Source organism: Lineus longissimus, chromosome 15, assembly GCF_910592395.1.
Source record: "Lineus longissimus chromosome 15, tnLinLong1.2, whole genome shotgun sequence".
Taxonomy (NCBI): domain Eukaryota; kingdom Metazoa; phylum Nemertea; class Pilidiophora; order Heteronemertea; family Lineidae; genus Lineus; species Lineus longissimus.
Genome location: NC_088322.1, coordinates 11,497,918 through 11,517,696, shown reverse-complemented (window position 1 = coordinate 11,517,696; position 19,779 = coordinate 11,497,918). Strand labels below are relative to the sequence as shown.

General features: G+C 41.6%; 2 protein-coding genes across 7 annotated transcripts in view; both read left to right on the top strand.

Annotated features, from left to right (window-relative positions):
• Positions 1-6,149, top strand: part of LOC135499271 (hyccin 2-like) — a 79,686-nt gene extending 73,537 nt beyond the window's left edge. For all 6 annotated transcript variants that reach the window (XM_064789943.1, XM_064789941.1, XM_064789940.1 and 3 more), the window contains 4 exons: positions 479-643; positions 993-1,080; positions 1,888-2,047; positions 2,399-6,149. In XM_064789943.1, coding sequence (XP_064646013.1) covers positions 479-643; positions 993-1,080; positions 1,888-2,047; positions 2,399-2,895 — 910 coding nt within the window. In that variant the 3' untranslated portion in view covers positions 2,896-6,149. The remainder of the gene's footprint in view (positions 1-478; positions 644-992; positions 1,081-1,887; positions 2,048-2,398) is intronic.
• A 3,088-nt stretch (positions 6,150-9,237) lies between these two features.
• Positions 9,238-16,777, top strand: LOC135499523 (puromycin-sensitive aminopeptidase-like). Its single transcript, XM_064790330.1, has 16 exons — positions 9,238-9,628; positions 9,863-9,935; positions 10,188-10,255; positions 10,497-10,730; positions 11,005-11,205; positions 11,353-11,449; positions 11,698-11,846; positions 11,975-12,244; positions 12,538-12,772; positions 12,919-13,190; positions 13,290-13,509; positions 13,672-13,814; positions 14,043-14,207; positions 14,381-14,533; positions 14,670-14,861; positions 15,614-16,777. The coding sequence occupies exons 1-15, from the start codon at positions 9,341-9,343 to the stop codon at positions 14,850-14,852; spliced, it is 2,751 nt and encodes a 916-aa protein (XP_064646400.1). The 5' UTR covers positions 9,238-9,340; the 3' UTR covers positions 14,853-14,861; positions 15,614-16,777.
• Positions 16,778-19,779: the final 3,002 nt, after the last annotated feature.

The following is a 19,779-nucleotide window of genomic DNA, read 5'->3' as shown; positions in this document are numbered from 1 at the left end:
TCCTTTAAGGGGCAAAACTCCTCCTTTAATAACCCACCACTCAAGGGTTAGGTCTTGGTATCATCTCGGCTCCAGCGTCGTTAGCAATGCTTTATCATGGTTTAGTGCAAAGATTCCCACAAGATCGAAAATGTCGACATCGAAATGATTGGATGAAGACAGATTTCTCCCCAATGATTTGATTCATACTTTATTGCGTCTAATAAAGTATAGTTGTGCTAATGTTTTACTTAAAAATGGGCGCATCATCAGTTTTCCTTATCAGTAGGCACCTCTTTTGGTATATTATGGGTTATGGCGAAGAAAGAGATTTTCGGTACAGTTCGGTTGTCAGGTGAATATCATATCATGCACCAAGGTTAGGAGTGTCTAATAACCCATAGTCTAATGGCAACTTTTTTCAATTTGAAAACTCTGTTTGGTACCAAAGAACTAGTTTCAATATATTTTTTATGAGATTTTGCTCTTCTCGTTGCAGTATCGTCAAGTCTGGTTTCGATGGTCTCGGCATTCCAAGCAATGATGTCCCCGGTTCTCGGCGGAGTTGGTCATCAAAGCGAGGCGTGTCATTTGCGGTGGAGCCACGGGTCATGGTCAATCGTCACCTAATGTTGGAGATGGCTTCTAGCATTTATTATATCATGTGAGTGAAAAATGTTGTCAGGAACTTACAGGAAATGGTGAAAATTTGTTGAACCGTGAGCTGCCTTACAAACGCGTCACCACAAATAATCTAAGTCTGCAACAGTAGGGTATCAGCAAACAATGGCCAACGCTACATGGTGATGCCTGTCACTAGGGTATTGAATTGTTGTGACAGAGTCGTGAGGTCAATTTTGTCCCGAGTTTTGACGTATACCCTAGTCCATCCATTGTCTTATTGCTCTACTTGAATCTCTTGAAAAGAACAATAAGTGGACCAACATGTATACACATTATTACTAAGCCATTGATACAACAAATGAACTATTTTGTTCTTCCTCAACCTTCAGGTATAATACTCATCCCGGTATGGGCACCCTTGCCTTGGAGGCCATCCACAAACGGGCGTCCTATGAACTCTTATCAGATGTTTTACTGGTGAGTATTAAAAATCATTGCAAACATTGTTTTGTTGACACATTATCAAAATACAGGGAAACTTGGAGAAAATTTAGGGCAATCTCAAATTCTCTTCATAGGGCATTGAAATTCTGATCAGTGGTTTTCAAATGCACTTTACGAAGGGGGTGCAGTTCGAATGATGGAATAGCTGTCTCGTTTCCTGATTTGGTTTAGTTGGAACCAGAAAACTTTTACGCCCAATATCTTGACACAAATGTTCCTGATGGTGACTCCTTGTCTGTCCGTGTGGTAATTCTTGCAAATCTTGGCTCCATGAACAACATCTTCCTGAAGTCAGCTGTGCCGCCCAATAGGTGAAAGAGCCTTTCTGATTTCCCAGGGGGGCAGCAGCAAGTGAGAACGGCCAGCGTTGTTGATTGTCTGTCGGTGTTTGAGTGACATGGGGGCTTATCTGTCTTCTGCACAGCTTCCTGCAAACGATGTGGTTCATTGATTTGAAGGGCAGTTTAACCCTTTCAAGCTTGAGTCTGCTTGTACCTTAAAGACAGACGCCAGGTTGGAGATTTTTCAGTTGTGTATAAAATACACAATGAATATGAATATCAACATTGTTGTTGTGTAAATCGATATAGATATACTCTATATTAAGTCAATTTTCATCAAATTAATGTCTGATTACTCTTCGGCGCCAAGGTTTCCCAAGCCATTATGAATATCTTGTTTTATGAGCCCTGAATTGTCAACAAAATGTCAAATCATCCCAAATTGTCCTTGTGCAAATTCTCCTGGCTTTGATACTTAATTTGTTTTCTTGTCGCCTAGGTTACCAATGCAATCCGCAACTCAATGCATTACAGTCCGGGTGGTGAGCCTAGTGATGGACCAATGGGAATCAGCATAGCAATATCGCCGTCGGCAACGACGTCATCATTCACAAAAGCGGCCATCACTAATGCATCGTTCAGAGCAAAGAAGCTCCCAGGTTGGTTGAATGATATTATTCGCTTCGTTTTTATGTAAGTTACTTAGTGGCCATGTTGAATAAAGGGCTATAGAAAAAACTTTAACATTTCTCGGGCACATCCTGGACTTCTTCGATGTCAACCTTGACTTCGAGCCATATTTACACTAATTTTTGCTGCTTGACAACTATAGTTAGGACATCACCAAGTGACATAACTGCTTGGCAACGCTATAAGGCGGAGGCTTTGTTGGTGTTTTTAAAATCAAGAATTCTAAGCATTCACATGACTGAAAAGGTAAAATCCCAGCTCATTAGGTGAGAAAATTGTTCAGTGTTTGGTAAATGTTAACCAAAATTATTTTTCTTCAGATGATATACCTGTCGTATCAGATGAGGGCGAGGAGAGTTACACTAACTGCGTGGCACCATCTGTTATCATGTCTGAAGATGTTTTTGAAACGACCATGCCGGGCGAGCGTGGCGGTCAGAAAGTGGAAGTCACCGAAAGACCAAAGTCGACGTCGGGAGCCAAAATTAGCATCAAATCTGTTTTGAAAAAGACTGATAAGGCGAAAAGACGGGACTCTGATGTAAAACCGCATGTGACGTTGAACATGTCTTTAAACGGCGACTCAGAGCCGGAGAAAAAGAAAATGTCTGTCTCAATTATACAGGGTCAGGTTAAGACGCATATTGATAATGTAGAATTGAAATCGTACTCGAAGACAAATGATGTCGGTTGGGCGCGGTCAGACTCAGATTCGGACGCAAACGAGGACCAGGCGAATCGTTCAATGAGTTCATCATCTTCAGGACATTTCCGGGGACAAAGGCAAAATAATTTACCCTTGAATACAGAGGTATAACATAGGTTGCTGATCTTGTGGCGGTCCTTTCCATGGGCTTGCTGATGTTACTTTTGCATCCATCATAACCTTGATACCTGAAAAGTGAAAAAATGGCTGTAAAAATACCTGCAAACTTGGTGGAATTGACCTTGAATATCCAGGCGAAAGATAGCCTAGTGTGACAATTTGCAGAAAAAATACTAAGAAAAGCTGCAAAATATCCAGCCATCGGAGAGTGATCAGTATGTCATATGACTAAATCCGACCAATTCCAAGCCACCAATCTGATCTGGGGGCTTGTGGACCTGATGATATATCTACACCAATCACAGTTGTATGTGATTTCAAAATCAGCCAATGACATCACAAAAATAAATAATGTGATACAGTTTCAGCCAATCGTCTTTAGCATCACTTTGAATATTCTTTAATCAGCCAAAAATTATGAAAAAGGGTCAATTTCAAGATGCCAAATTTGCCTTGCCTATATGAATATGTTGGGGTTGTTGTTCAGGCAATTTAGGAAATGTTGTAGGAATTTAACTTTAAACTTCTTTCCATTTTCATATCACAGTAGAGTATGAGGTAGCCACCTAGATTGTGATATTTGTGAATCTTTATATTAGCTTTGGGGCCTTTCATGTAACACAGGGAGGGCATTTGTGAATTCTAGTGTGTACAGTGTGGGGGGGCAGTGTGGGCCAATCTAATTTTGGAATGTTTTTGAACAAAATCCGGGAACTTAAAATTTGATGTGGTCATCAAAAAAAATATTGTAAAATAGAAAACAAGTTCTTGAAGACATTATTTTGAAAAATATCCCGAAATTTATGAAACATATCATGACAGATATTGTTGGTAAAAAATTGGCATTGGTGGCTTGTAAAGAATTAAAATAAAGGATGATATTTCTTGCCAGTGTCTAGATATTTTGCATTGATTAGCGCCAGTGGGGAAAAAATTGTCTTAAACTGGTTGTGACGTGTTTAACTGTGATGTAGTATTAGCCCCTCCTCTGAGAATTATTTGTTCAGAAAGTTGTAAAATTTTAATTTCTCCAGGGAAAGTATTGTCTGTTACTGCTACAAACTTCGGCAGAATCTGTTAAATTTCTAATTAGAAATGGTTGCCATGGTGATTATTCAAATGCCACGGTAACAGGAAAGCGGTTTGGATGGAAATGGTTGAAATCATGATGTACCTAGTGCATGATGTATCCTTAGTTATGTTTGGGAAGAAAATGTGTGAATAAATTAATGAATTCATTTCATGTTAAATTCTTGAGTTAGACTGGGACTCCTCTAACTTTATAAACTTGCATGTAGCCTCGGACGTAATGTACCAATTGTTTTTGAGGCATTTGAAAAATGAACTAGTCTATTCTGGGAGTTGTTATGTAAAATAGATACTGTTGTTTACGTTGTTGCCAATAGGAGGTGCTGTATGTAAGAAAACAAAAACTTAATTTTCATAAATTTTTTATTTTCACCTTGATTACCTTCTCTTATTTCAGTTATATATTCATTTACAAATTAACCTAGATTTGTTTATTTCAGTTTGTTTATTTTTTGATTGTTTATTGTTTTCCCTCTGTACATGTAGCCCCTGCAATTTTGTTACATTTCACAAAAGAAACTTTCAGATATTTACAACTGCTTGCTGCATTTCATATTTGTCCCAAATATTTTGTTCTCTCATATAAGGAACTTTGCCGAATAAATACCTGGTCACCAAGAATGACCCCTCCCACTCCATTCAACAAAAGATATAAGAAATAAAATGTCACTCTCGATTTATGTCAACTACATGTTTCACTTTAATTTAGTTTATTTACTGTTCATTTTGTCCTATTCGTTTCTTTCACGGAAAAACTTATCCTTTATTTCTTTGTAAAACTTTATTTTTATTCATTTGACGAAGAAATGCATTTTTCAGTTCGTCTGATTACAAAAAAATTATTCGTTTCTTTCACGGAAAAACTTAGCCTTTATTTCTTTGTAAAACTTTATTTTTATTCATTTGATGATGAAATGCATTTTTCAGTTCGTCTGATTACAAAAAAATTCATTTTCAACTTCACAGTTCTCTTCATCATACTTTTCCCAAATTGATTTCATTTTCTAACAGCGCAGCATAGGAATTTCTTTCTTAATTTTCATTTGATAAATTTTTAATTTATGTCAGAAGATTTTTTCTTTTCATACAGCACCTCCTATTGAAGATTTTAACAAGTTTCTCTAATTGACAGTTGTTAGCCTTTGGGGCAACTGATTGCCAGAGATTGGTCCAGTTTTATCTCTTTGCTGATGATCTTCAGAAAATGGAACATGTGATTAGAATGCTAATTACGTTTAATTCTGAGATATGTCGGGGAAATAGGGCTGTCAACTTACTTATAAACTAAACTGTACCTCGACCCCATAACTTCTGTGCCGAGATGTCCCTGTTGTATTCCAGAGTGAAAATGCAAAAGCGCCATACATGCATTAGTTTGGTTGTTATTTTGTAAAAAGTGGAGCGTAGATTAGTAAGTGTAATTCCTTTCAAGTTCTACATGAATGCTTAGGCAATTTAGCCATTTATTTCCTTATTGGATAGTAATATTTCATTGCTGATGTAAGTCAGGTCAGGTATGTACATATACTATCAGTTCTGTATGATTTTTACTGAAGTTACATAGGCTTATGTGTACTGTAAAAAACATATCTTGTACATACATACCTCGTAGTGGAAGAGATCTTATACATGTGGCTTATTTGTAGTAAGAAAAATTGAGATAGCTGTCAAATTATATTAAAGATCAGCCACTTCTAATGTATCACCTGTACTCAGATTGGTACTGTAAAATCAGAGATATTTGCATGCCTTTTATTTGCGCAAACTACGCAAATGCTGCAATTTTACAAAACTGCAAATATTTGTTATTTTTGATTACTAGAGGCCCACAGTTAAACACTGTACTCAAACAAACCTGACTTACATGTATAACTTATTTCAAGAATCTTCTCCATGGTTTACGCAGTCGAGTCCGATATCTCTTTAAGTGGATCATTATGTAACGACAAAAGGTACAATGTACCAATGCATCAATTTCTGGTCAAACTGAGCTGAGGTTTTCTTTCTGTAACTTGTTATGTGTATATCTGTGGATTGTAAAATGTGTATAAACCAAGAGAAAATGTAGAAATAGTTGAGGTCAGCAGCAATTGTCAATCTCTGAGGTAACTGTACATTCTATAAAATAAAGTGAAATTCTTATTTATTTATATAAATTGCCCTTTATTCGAATTTTTTCTTTCATCAGAACTTTGGCATATTTGTTGAAGTTCTGTTCCTGGTGTTTTCCTGTTGTCCATGTAGAGACGCATCTCCCAATGGACTGAATGGTCCTTCAGTGGAGGTGTCTCCCAATGGTCCATGTGTGGTGGTCCATGTGTGTTTGTCCATTTATGGAGGCATCTCTTAATGGTCCTTGACTAAAGGTGTCTCCAAACGTTGATGATGACTTTTGGTACGAGATAATAAATATTACCCTACACGTCGGGTAACATGCCGTATGTTGCCCCGCTGGGATACAATGTCTCTCGAGGCTTACAGTACCAATAGTCATTTTTTATTCTAAGAAGGGCCTACACTTAAAATATGATGTCTGAAGGACTATCCCTTGGATCTTGGAGATGGGCTATTGTTATTGTCCTTTCTGTAGGTAGGCCTGTGTTGCAGATATCTAAAATCGAAAAGAAATGCATAATAAAAATAAAATATAAAGTAAAAAACAAAAAGAAAAATGTTGTCCATAACCGGGTTCGAACTCGCGACCTTTGGATCGAACATCGTATTCTTCCATTTCTGACGAGCGCTCTACCAACTGCTCTAATGTTTCTAAGACGTCTGACGTCATGTATTTGTCGAAATCTGATTGGCTGAAAGTCCCTGTACAAATGTACCAAGTACTGCCCGAAAGGTTCAGGGAAAAAAATTCGCAAGCCGCTAAGCCGCAATTCAGGAATGACAGGTTCCCAACCTGCCGCTGGGTGTTACAGGAGAACTATTCCCCTGGTATGGAATTCCATTGTGGCTGTTGTTGTAAGTCGCATCGTGCTCTGTCCCCGCCTCTGTCGTTCACAACTTGTTGATGGTGTAGCAGGAGGGATAATCCTCTGTCTTTCACAATCTTGTCGCCTGTCTCGCACAACTGAAATGTCCTGTCTCCCACAACTAGGTCCCCCACCGTTCGCAGCTTTTGACTGGTGACCAGGAGGTATCCGAGTAGCCCCTGGTCTTTCACAGCAGTTGGTAGGAGGTATAACAGCTGACTTTCACACCGTGGTCCCCTGACTTTCACAGGTCGTGGCTGGTGTAGCAGGAGGAGTACCCCCATCGTTCAAAACTTGACCAAATGTCTTTTACAACCTGGTGGTCCCCGTTTCTCACAACAGCAGCTGAAACAGGAGCCTTTACAAACTGTGTCTAGTGTTACAGGTGAAATAGCCCACTCATTTCTACATGATGGTCCCTTGTCCTTTACGATGTTGCCCCATCTCTCACAACCTGGCTGGTGAAGCAGGAGGTACTGCCCTTGGTCGATCACAACCGTTGTCTGGTGTAGCAGGTGAAATAGTCCAGTGATAAAATGTGGTCCCCTGTCTTTCATGACGTTGTCTCTCACAACATATAGCTGGTGAAACAGGAGGTACACTGCCAAATGGGAATATCTGTCGATTTAAAGGGGGATATGGTGATATTTGAATCTTAGAGGGCGCCACTGTCAGTAACTTCTGTTAAAGGGAACAGGTTGTGAGAGACAGGGGCCGACGTCATGAAAGACATGGGCCCAAGTCATACAAGACGGAAGACTGTTTCGCCCCTCACACCCATTCTGAACCATCAGAGTTAATCGGTCCGTTGGTGTAACGGAGTCCGGGTCGGCGGAGTGGCTCCAAGGCTTGAGAGTTAAGATGCTCACACCAGCCGCCGGCTGTGAAAGACCGGAGACTTCTCGTTTACCACATGCAGTCAACAAGTTATGTAAGTCCCCACCAGGGGAATGACACAAGCCGCTAGGGAATTTTTTTCTTGAACCTTTCGGGCAACATTGCGAATACCACACGGTCACGCGACGTGTATCAGCCAATCATATTCACGGAATCTCACTTGAGGTATGAGATCACAAAATCTGAACCTCGAACGCACTGCTTATATTCGAACAGGAGAAAAACCATTTGTTGACAGCGCCATGCGAGTGTCGTGGCCGGGTGTTTTGTTTTGGGTACAGAAAGTGGCAAACCACATTGGAAGAACGTCTTGCTCCGATCCAATGGTTTGGTTATTGTGCGACACATAGGCCTACATATGTATCCGTACGGGAGCGTCATGAGATTGTTCGGAACCAAATTTTTATAATTCCCAAACTAAACTGACACAAGAACTGGATTGTCGACTCTAAGCGGGAAGGAAGGATTACAGCAAAGCATTGGGCTTAAATAGTATGGATGCCTTGTCTTTGAAAAAGACAATGAAACAACCACTCCACCAGAATTTGCCAGCAAACAAAATAATTAAAATCGCGATATTATCAACCAGCCTTTAACAGCCTCAGCCTTGGAACTTAATGTGCGCTCCTCTATAGAAAGGTGTTCCAGATGACTGATGATATATTAATGACATAACATAAGATATAAATGAAATCAAAAAAGAAAAAGAAAAATATCCCCATGGCGGATTCGAACCCACGCCAAAGGATGCCTCCAGATCGCTGAAGAAGTGTGCGTAGTTAAGGTTACACCACGTGACCATGATCAGCCAATCAAACTTCGAGAATTATTCTAAGTGTAAGTTCAGTTTGGGAATTATAAATTCGCCACCTTCTTAATCTTAGGGTGTAATCTTTCGAGGAGTTCGGAAACCTTTCTCTTCAACACGCATAGCTCTTCCATCACTGGCTGTCTTGGTCCTGTTGGTGTGGGGGGTTCACTGCCATCATCATGGGTAAACTGGGAGGAAAACTGGTGGTTAAGCAGATTTGCCTTGGTCTTCGGATACAACTGACAACTGTGATCTCAGCCAAGAGCCCGTCGTCGTGACATTGAAATTGTAATTAAAATGTCTCAATTGACTATGTCCTAAATATAACCTATCCTCTCATACCAGCTCCTATCAATAGTCCCCGTTTAAGAAACCCTTTCCCAAACACCGGGAAAACCCATGTCCGCTATCGTTCACCATTTGAACTGCGCACGTGCGTTTGTTTACAATTTCATTACCCGTGAAATCTCAAAGATCACATGACCTGCTAACGCGGATTGGATATAAGATGGTGACTTGAGCGCCGCCTGTGACAATAAAACATCAACCATCTGGCATGTCTGGAACTGTGGAAGCCGGCTTTTTTTCTGTCGACGATTAAAACGCACTGATTCCTCAAAAAACTAAAAAAGATAATACCGCAATCGTTTCGAATTAGATGAGCTCATTGTTTAGTCGATTCATAAGTGTGATAATCCCGAAGGTTGCACATCACATTAGCTCGCAGTCACCGTTTTTGTACAGTCGTATTTTTGTTGTCCGGATTCCGCCATCTTGTTTCGTCAGCTCTTTCTCTTCCCTGAAGCCAGATCTCAAAATGCCAGAGAAGCAACCCAAGCCGTTTGATCGTCTGCCAGGCAATGTCATCCCCAAGAACTATGCGCTGCGTCTTCAACCAGACCTTGCAAAATTCACCTTTCAAGGATCGCAGGAAATCACTGTTGATGTGAGTCGTCAAACCACAAAAATTTGAAAAAGAAAACGAAAGTCAAAAAAGAAAGTGAAAGTGCAACGAGCTAAAAAATGGAAATAAATATGGGGGCCTAGGCTATGCAAAAAAGGAGAAATTTCTCTGCCTAGTTAGTTGCATGCCGCTAGAGCCCTTGTAATCTTGTTGTTGATTGGGAACGAGTACTTGAGTTGAGATGCATGTTGTTCTATTTTTCTTTGTTGTTTCTAGGTGAAAGAGGAAACCCAAACGGTGATACTGAATTGTGCAGATATCAAAGTACTTGGAGCTAAATTTGGAGATGGTAAGCTACAGTCCTAGTTCCTCATTAACTGAGGTCACTCAGATGGTGGTTCAAGACTAATTGCGTAAGACAAGAGTAAGACTGCTGTTCGAAACAGTTCGATTTTTCATTTTATGCATGTAATTTTGGAGTTTCTTGATTGAGCAATGTTGCTATCACAGTTATCAGATATGGCAGCCTGCTGAGTAATCCGGATTTGCACAACTGACCTGATCTTCTCTCTCACTCTTTTATTTTACCCTTCCTCCACAGCCTCTGCAGAATTATCTTACGATAAAGAAGATGAGAAGCTCAGCCTGACCTTTCCAACAAAAATCCCAGTAAGTCGACTGGAACAAAGTAAATCTGGACCAAAATAGGAGACTTTCATAACAATCATAAGGTAGTTCGTACACAAATGAGTATTCACAGAAGACTGTATTCCTCCATTAAACTGCAGCCCTAATCAGGGTCAGGATGACATGATGTCCCGTACCCCGATTCCAGGTCATAGTAAGGCCATTGCCAAGTCATATAGATATCTAAATACTAAAAATAACCTAAATTCTTCATATATTTCAGGTAGGATCCGGAACCCTGTCTATGAGTTTCACTGGAGAGTTGAACGACAAGATGAAGGGGTTCTACCGCAGCAAGTACACGACACCAAAAGGTGAAGAGTGCTACGGCGCCGTCACGCAATTTGAGTCCACAGATGCTAGAAGAGCTTTCCCATGCTGGGACGAACCTGCTGTTAAGGCCACTTTTGATGTGACCTTGGTCGTGCCAAAAGATAGGGTCGCGTTATCTAATATGGTGAGGATCGGTTCAGTTTGTGAGCAAAGTAAAACCCTTGCAAGTATAGCTTGTCGTAGGATGCACGTGGTGGTGAAAGATTGACACCGGTCGGTGATAGATGGTTTTACAGCGTAGAACCCCATAGGGTTGTAGCTTGGAATACCACTGCAATGGCTAAACACATTTTCGATCTTTCAGCCTTACTTTCCTTTTACAGTAAGCTTTGACCTAATGAACAAATTTTTATGAGTCATAGTCGCACAGACTTTAACTTCTAACTTCATCATTTCAGCCGGTTAAGTGTGAAGCAGCCATGGACGGTGATTCCAACCTGAGAGTTGTCCAGTATGACCGTACGCCCATCATGTCAACCTATCTGTTGGCATTTGTAGTGGGCGAGTATGATTTCATTGAAGACAAGGACGCAGACGGCGTACTGGTACGCGTCTATACCCCTGTTGGAAAGAAGGAACAGGGGCGATTTGCACTTGAGGTATGTTTATTTGACTGTAGCCAACCTGTGAATAATCTGGACAAGGAACGAAGTTCTGAGAGATACCGCCCGTTTTGTCAGCTCCACGGAAGGATTGATGCGGCTGAAAAACGCTCACTTTTGACTATGTAATCTCCTGCTTTCCAGGTTGCTGTCAAGACGTTGCCATTTTACAAGGACTACTTCCAGATTGCCTATCCTCTGCCAAAAATGGACCTGATTGCTATTGCAGATTTTGCTGCCGGTGAGTTATGTGTATAGTTCAGGAAAGACCAAGTATATTTATTTCTAAATTCTATGGTGACCCTGGCTTGTCGCCTTGTGAAAAATTGCCTAGTTTCAAGGTGTCCATCCTGCTTGCAAAACCAGTCTGATTTATCTTATAGTCTCCAAACACTTTCAAAATCTTTTGCCATGCGCAAATGCAGAAATAGGCACGAAAAATTTAATCAAACTTATTGAGGTGACCTCGTTGAAATTGTCATCTTTCAGGTGCCATGGAGAATTGGGGTTTGGTGACCTACCGAGAGACGGCACTTCTGATTGATCCCGCCAATTCATCTTCCTCAACTCGACAGTGGGTGGCGCTGGTGGTAGGACATGAGATTGCTCACCAGTGGTTTGGAAACTTAGTGACAATGGTTGGTATATGGAAAAATTTAACGAATCCTCTGAAAAAAAGCTCAAGTGCATGTTTGGGTCAGATTAATTTTTCGCTTAACCAGTGCTTAGTCACAGTTTAAAAAATTTGCCCTTGGTTCTAATTCAGGAATGGTGGACCCATCTGTGGCTGAACGAAGGTTTTGCCTCCTGGATCGAATACCTCTGCGTCGACCATTGCTTCCCCGAATATGACATCTGGACCCAGTTCGTCTCGTCAGACTTCACCAAAGCCATGGAATTAGACGCCCTCCGCAATAGTCACCCTATTGAAGTCCCTGTCGGTCATCCGTCGGAAGTTGATGAAATCTTTGACGCCATTTCGTACAGCAAAGGCGCATCTGTTATTCGGATGCTTCATGACTACATCGGAGACAAGGTTAGTGTGCCTTTTATTTTCTTGTGTTGACAGTAAATCGCAACGTATGACATCGAAAATGAACATCTAAACGAAATTACTGTTACTTGCAAGGTTGTCAAAACGCCTCAATTTCATAAAACGGTGAAATTAAAAAGCCGCAAACATTTCCGGGTTTGCAGTGTTAGTAATTGGTACCAGCAGCTGAAGTCCAGTCGTCTTGGTGTCAAAAACTGGAGAATGATGAGAATAAAATAACTTTAATGAATAATTCAATCTACATGTATGACCTTTGCCTATTTTCAACAATTCAGGATTTCCGCACTGGCATGAACCAGTACATATCTAAATGGAAGTACAAGAATGCTCAGACCCCAGATCTTTGGAAAGCACTGGAGGGTCCCAGCGGCAAGCCTGTTGGTGAGGTCATGAAGACGTGGACAAGTCAGATGGGCTTCCCCGTTCTGAAGGTATCGCAGAGACAAGATGGTGACAACCGGGTCCTGACGGTCACTCAGGAGAAATTCTGTGCGGACGGAAAGTGTCCAGGTACGGAAAAATGTATTTAGCACCTGTATAGATTGAAGTTAAGTTTCTGAGTAGAGTTACAGGAATGACCTTCTGAAAATATGTCATTCAGCAGGAATGTCCTTTTGTCAGTCTTATATCCGATTTTAACTTCTCACTCGTTACAGGTGGTGACTTCAAGTGGATGGTGCCTGCCGGAATCTGTACTGCCTCAAGTCCCGACAAGCCTGTCTTAACCTTCATGTTAGACAAGGAGACGGCCGAAGTCACCATCCCAAACGTCAAACCAGGTGATTGGGTGAAGCTGAATTCTGGAACAGTGGGATTCTTCAGGACGCGCTACGACAGTGACATGTTGGATTTGCTTTTGCCTGCGGTGCAGAATAAGACACTGCCGCCAAGAGATAGACTTGGACTGCAGAACGATCTCTTTGCCTTAGTAAGTTTGAGAACATTTCTTATCAGTTATTCGAATTATTTCGATATTTGAATCGAGCTATTCATGAAAAACTTTCACACAATTTTCACCCTTTTTCAGGCCAGAGCTGGCGTCGCCCCGACTGTTGACTTCCTGAAATTAGCCATGGCGTACAAGGACGAGGACAACTACACCGTGTGGAGCGACCTCTCGAGCAACCTCTCGTCGCTCAGCGTCATCCTACAATACACCGAATACTATGACCATTATCAAGCATACATCAGGGATCTGTTCAAACCAATTGGGGCCAAGTTAGGCTGGCTACCAAAGCCAAAAGAAGGTTTGTTGGCTTGTTCTTTGATATGAAGCTGCTCCACTGCTGTATACCACCTAATTTCCTTGCTGTTGGCCTATATCTTAGCTCGACCACCCTCACAGCATTTCCTTAGACCTGTAGTTCTCTCTTGATGCTGCTTACAGGAGGTGATCTTTACGTTTTCAGGTCACCTTGACGCACTGTTGCGGAGTCTCGTCATTGGTCGTCTGGGGAGAAACGGTGAGGCTGAATACATCAAAGAGGCCCAGATGAGGTTTGAAAAACATTTCGACGAGAGTGACACATTACCAGCTGATTTTAGAGGACCAGTGAGTTACATTCAAATTCCCTAATATAACTCGTCAATACATTGTACTGGAAAAGTTTTTTAAAAGTGGTCACAAGAGTCACCTGGCTGGCATTATTAAATGGGTATGCAGGTAGTTCAAAATAATGTTTGAAAAGCACTTGTAGGCATGGATCCCAGGAACAAAGTACAAAGTATATACCTACCCTTAGTGCAATTAAAAATATATTCCAACTTATTTCTTTAATAGGTTTACACAACCGTCTTGACGCATGGAAAGGAAGAACACTTTGAGAAGATGCTGAAACTGATCGAGCGATCGGACATGCAGGAGGAGAAAGTGCGCATCATGAGGTCGTTAGGAGCCGTCAAGGATGAGAAACTGATCCAGCGGGTACTCGAATTCGCCATGTCGGTAAGAAGTGATTTCTTCTCTTCCCTCCAGATTGTCAAGCTGATCCCTGATCGTACATGTACTTTGTGTGAGGTGGCCAGTGTTTGTCGTCATTGCAAGTTTTGATTGAGTCATTGCTTCGAGTAGTCCTTCATATAGGTTTCTCACTTTTTTTCCCAATCTTCGTTTTCCAGAAACAAGTGCGTTCCCAAGATGCCGTGTTTGTGGTGGCGGGCGTGACTGGGTCTGTGCTCGGGCGCGAGAAGGCGTGGAAGTTTGTCCAACAGAGATGGGAGGAGTTCTTAACTCGATACAAGGGTGGATTCCTCCTTTCCAGGCTTGTGAAGGTAGGTTATGATATAGTTCATGAAAACTTGGCACTGTACACAATGGCTGGAAAAATTTGTCAGTATTTTGTAGGGTGGGAAATATGTGGGACAATGTCAGCCCATCTTACGTTGTTCACCAAATGTACTCTTTCAGTCGACAGCGGAAAGTTTCATCACGGAAGAACGAGCGCTAGAAGTGGAGGCATTCTACGAGAAAAACCCGGCGCCTGCAGCGGAGAGAACGATCCAACAGGCCATAGAAAATATCCGTCTGAACGCCCAGCAGCTCAAGCGAGATTCGGAGGCAATGCAAACATATCTGCAAGAATGGAAGTAGACTGTTAAGGCAAGTATTTTGAGAAAAATGGCTTCATACTTTGGAATTTGGAAAAGACTGATACTGGAGTTGTCAGAATGCTACCTGATGTGAGAGAGGTTACTCTGTGATCAGTCGGGCAAGGATCCCGACCGCCATCTCTGATGGATCCACTTTGACTCTTTGTGGAGTGGGAGGACTTTGGTGGTATTCTGACTGGGGAGCTGATAATGAAATGAACCATTTATGAAATAAGCCCATTTTTTTATTTGTTGGATTACGCATCCGTCGGGGGTCATTTTCCGAAGAAAGTGGAAAAGAAAAAAAGTCCCGATGATCAGTCTTGACACACTTTTTTTCTCCCCTGACCATAAAATAGGGAGAAATGAAAAAATCTTGTTCCCGACGACCAATTTCAACCAATTTTTATTTCTTTGGGTCCCCTTGTATGATCTGAGACTGAAATTGATAAAAAATAGACATGTTTTTAATTTATTTCCCCCACCCCACATATATTTTGAGTCTGATTGAATTTTTTTATCTCGCCCCACGTAAGTTTTGAGTTTGAAGAAAAATTTATTTTTTATTTCCGCCCCACCCACATAGGTTTTGGATCTGAAGTTTTGTAATCTAACTTAATAAAAAAGTTTGGCCTAAGCCGTTGAAATAAATGAAGTGATTGTGAACAAACTAATTGCTAACCAAGGTGGTAAAAAAATTGCATCGTTTTAAAAGGTTGTGTGTTTCGGTTGAAGTTAATATTGGCCATTTTTCTCTTTCAGAAATTACAATAAACCAGGGAGACTTAAGTTAATTAGCAAAGACATTCATATCAATCGACAACAACAATGGAGAAACTGTGGATAAAATCAATGGAATCATGAATATCGGATTATTCAATGCGACTTTGTGACGGATTTGGCCCATGGTCTATGATGGGCACGTGTTGCAATAGTCATATACAAAACAGATTACCCACCAACTTGTCATCATGTAAACAACCCCAGCATAAATAGGTCATTATGTGCTAAAATAATGTTAAAACGTGCTAAGTTATGTTTTGATAAGTATTGTTGTAGAATTTTTTCTGATCACTGATTTTGTGATCATATAGTGTATCCTATGTTCTGTGAGCATCAAACTTGGATCCTTTTGAAATGGATGATTTGTCAAGTCCTTTTCCGATCAGACTCCGTGATACAATATCAGCAAGGTACCAGGAAAACCACAGGTGGCGCTGGTGATGGTAAAAACGTCTGTCGCAGAAACGAATTTGATAATCTTGAAACATTGGGCAAACTAAATAAAAAGGTTTACACTTTTCTGTTCCTTCTTTCTGATATTGCTTCACCAGGGTTCGTAAATAGCTTTCTTAATTTATGCTATGTTTGTGTCTGTACAGGTGTACCATTGAAATGTTTCAGCAAAAATCATCGTGTTGTTCACATATAGTGTGGAAGGGCAATATTGCATGTCCATTGAAATGTTTCAGGAAAAATCGTGTTGTTCACATATAGTGTGGAAGGGCAATATTGCATGTCCATTGAAATGTTTCAGCAAAAATCATCGTGTTGTTCACATATAGTGTGGAAGGGCAATATTGCATGACCATTGAAATGTTTCAGCAAAAATCATCATGTTGTTCACATATAGTGTGGAAGGGCAATATTGCATGACTCATAGTTTATTAAGTTTTAGACCCCCCTATTCAATTCAGACATCATCATTCCTGGAAGATAAACTCATTGCGATTTTGGGAGCATCTTTTTTATTGGTACACCCTGTATACTCATATTTGTTGACATCACATTCCATAGTTGCCTTGAAAATGAATGTGACCACCAGTCACATGACTGCTTTTTTCACTGTGCTTGGCTAAGCTTCTTCTGGACATACGATGTGTCACGTAAATTATTCAAAATTAATAAAATTTGTTTCAACATGAACGATTGCCTTATTAGTGTCAATGAACCAACTTGTGAGCCCCCTTAAAGAGCCAGAATCTACCTTGGCAGCCCCGACGCATTGCAGACAGTACACAGGAAAGGGTGCACCCCAAGAGGACGCACCCCAAAAGGATGCACCCCAAGAGAATGCTCCCGCACAGTGTTGGCAGCATCGGGGGTAGAAACCCCAAGAATGTTCTCAGGTTGCCAACTCATTGAGAAAAACCGAATCGGACCAGGCACCTCAACCGCCTTGTATCCTAAACTTATTATCATATATATTTGGGTGGAATGCGATGCAACACAACCTCTTGTTGTGCGGAAATTAGAACGTCTTTTATCTTCGAAACTGGTTTTCAGTGAGCTATCCTCGGATCGGGAGATTCAACGAGATTTCACCACTTCCTCCTATCCCGGGCAGTTCTCTCAACTTGGGTCCAGTTTGACCCTTTCACCCTTGCCTGCGTACAGATCTTGTGAAGTTGTTGCATACCCACTCAGCCACGATCGTTGCACTCGGCCAATACAGATTCCCGGAGGCAACTTCTGATACCCATCAACCTTGTCAGAACCTCACTTCTGCCTCAACTGTGAAGTATTCCTGTAAAAGAAATGCAAGTCCCCCCTGAATCTTAGTCCTGTCCTTTTGTCAAAGTGAATAGAGTCGCTGAGTTCCTTTGTTGAAGATTATGTAGCAACCAAAACATAAACCACATTCATTGACAATACACAGCTGGGCCTCGTGTATGGGGTCCTGCATTCCTACGACGTCCATTCCTTTTACACCGGGTTTACTCGACGCAATCGAAGGCGAAAACTCATCCTTACGCGAACCCAGTAAAATCTATTGTGCGACAGTTATGGATTGGCAGGTCTCTTGTCTTCCAGGATGAGATAATACTGGTATTCCACTTGCGGACAACATCAGCTGTATAATTGTACCTCGATTCTGATAGTAGGCCTATATGAAAGTGTAGGAATGAGAAGTATCCTATATTGACAGAGACACATACAAAACGCAACCCACCCCCTTTCGGACAATGAGACAGTAGTGCACCATGTCTCTTCTGGATGTGCCCTCCTCTTCATATCTCGCCATGTTTCCGGAAAGTGTACCAAGTCTTCGCTAGATGTGCCATGCCCCTTCACTATGCGTACTCTGTCTGCTCTAGATGTGTACTCTCAATCCCAACGTAGTGCACCATGTTTCTACAGGGTGGACCTTGTCTCCACCCTTAGGAAAAATGTGTCTCACTTTCACATGGTGAACACCTGATCATTTTCATAAAGGGATTGCATGAAATCAGAACACCAGACCACCAGAACACCAGAAGAGACAGCAGGTACTGCAACAACCATATCATAAAATGCTGCCACAACCAGACCTGATACTACAGCATATGCTGTCACAACCAGACCTGACAGACTGGAGACGCTGGCACAACCAGACTGATGAGACCTGATGAGATTGTAGATGCTGCCACAACCAGACCCAATGAGTTTGCAGATACTGTCACAACCAGACCTGGCGAGATAACAGATGCTGTTACACCTAGAGCCAAGGGCAACACGAGCAGATCCACACCTGTATTGTTACCTGCAGAAATGACTTTAGGCCAATTAGACAGTAGTGCACCATATCTCTTCTGATTGTGCCCTCCCCTTCATAGCTCGCCATGTTGCCAGAGAGTGTACCAAGTCTTTGCTGGATGTGCCATGCCCCTTCACTATTCATACTCTGTCTGATCTTGATGTGTACTCTCGATCTTAACGTAGAACACCATGTTTCGACAGGATGGACCTTGTCTCCACCCTTAGGAAACATGTGTCCCACTTTCACATGGTGAATACCTGATCATTTTCATAAAGGGATTGCATGAAATCAGAACACCAGACCTGAAGAGACAGCAGATACTGCAACAACCATACCATAACATGCTGCCACAACCATACCATAACATGCTGCCACAGCCAGACCTGATAATACAGCATATGCTGTCACAACCAGACCTGATCGACTGGAGACGCTGGCACAACCAAACCTGATGAGATTGCAGATGCTCCGACAACCAGACCTGATAAGATTGCAGATACTGTCGGAACCAGACCTGGGGAGATAACTAATACTGTTACACCCAGAGCCAAGGGCAGCACACTTCTGCCAAGAAAATCTAAGGGAAAATCATTAATATAATATTGTTGGACAGTTATGGATTGGCAGGTCTCTTGTCTTCCTGGATGAGATAATACTGGTATTCCACTTGCGGACAACATCAGCAGTGTAATCTTACCTTGATTCTGATGGTAGGCCTATATGAAAGTGTAGCAATGAGAAGTATCCTATATTGACAGAGACACATACAAAACGCCCCCCCCCCTTCGCCCATTGAGACAGTAGTGCACCATATCTCTTCTGGATGTGCTCTCCCCTTCATAGCTCGCCATGTTGCCGGAGAGTGTACCAAGTCTTCGCTGGATGTGCCATGCCCCTTCACTATGCGTACTCTGTCTGATCTAGATGTGTACTCTCGATCCAAACGTAGTGTACCAAGTTTCTACAGGGTGGACCTTGTCTCCACCCTTAGGAAAAATGTGTCTCACTTTCACATGGTGAATACCTGATCATTTTCATAAAGGGATTGCATGAAATCAGAACACCAGACTTGAAGAGACAGCAGGTACTGCAACAACCATATCATAAAATACTGCCACAACAAGAACTGATACTACAGCATATGCTGTCACAACCAGACCTGATAGACTGGAGACGCTGGCACAACCAGACTGATGAGACCTGATGAGATTGTAGATGCTGCCACAACCAGACCCAATGAGTTTGCAGATACTGTCACAACCAGACCTGGCGAGATAACAAATGCTGTTACACCTAGAGCCAAGGGCAGCACGAGCAGATCCACATGTTAGTACTTAGTACATTCTCTTCGAAGACAGTCACAACCCTTCAAATTGTATACTGTAACTACTATTCAGATCTGGGACAG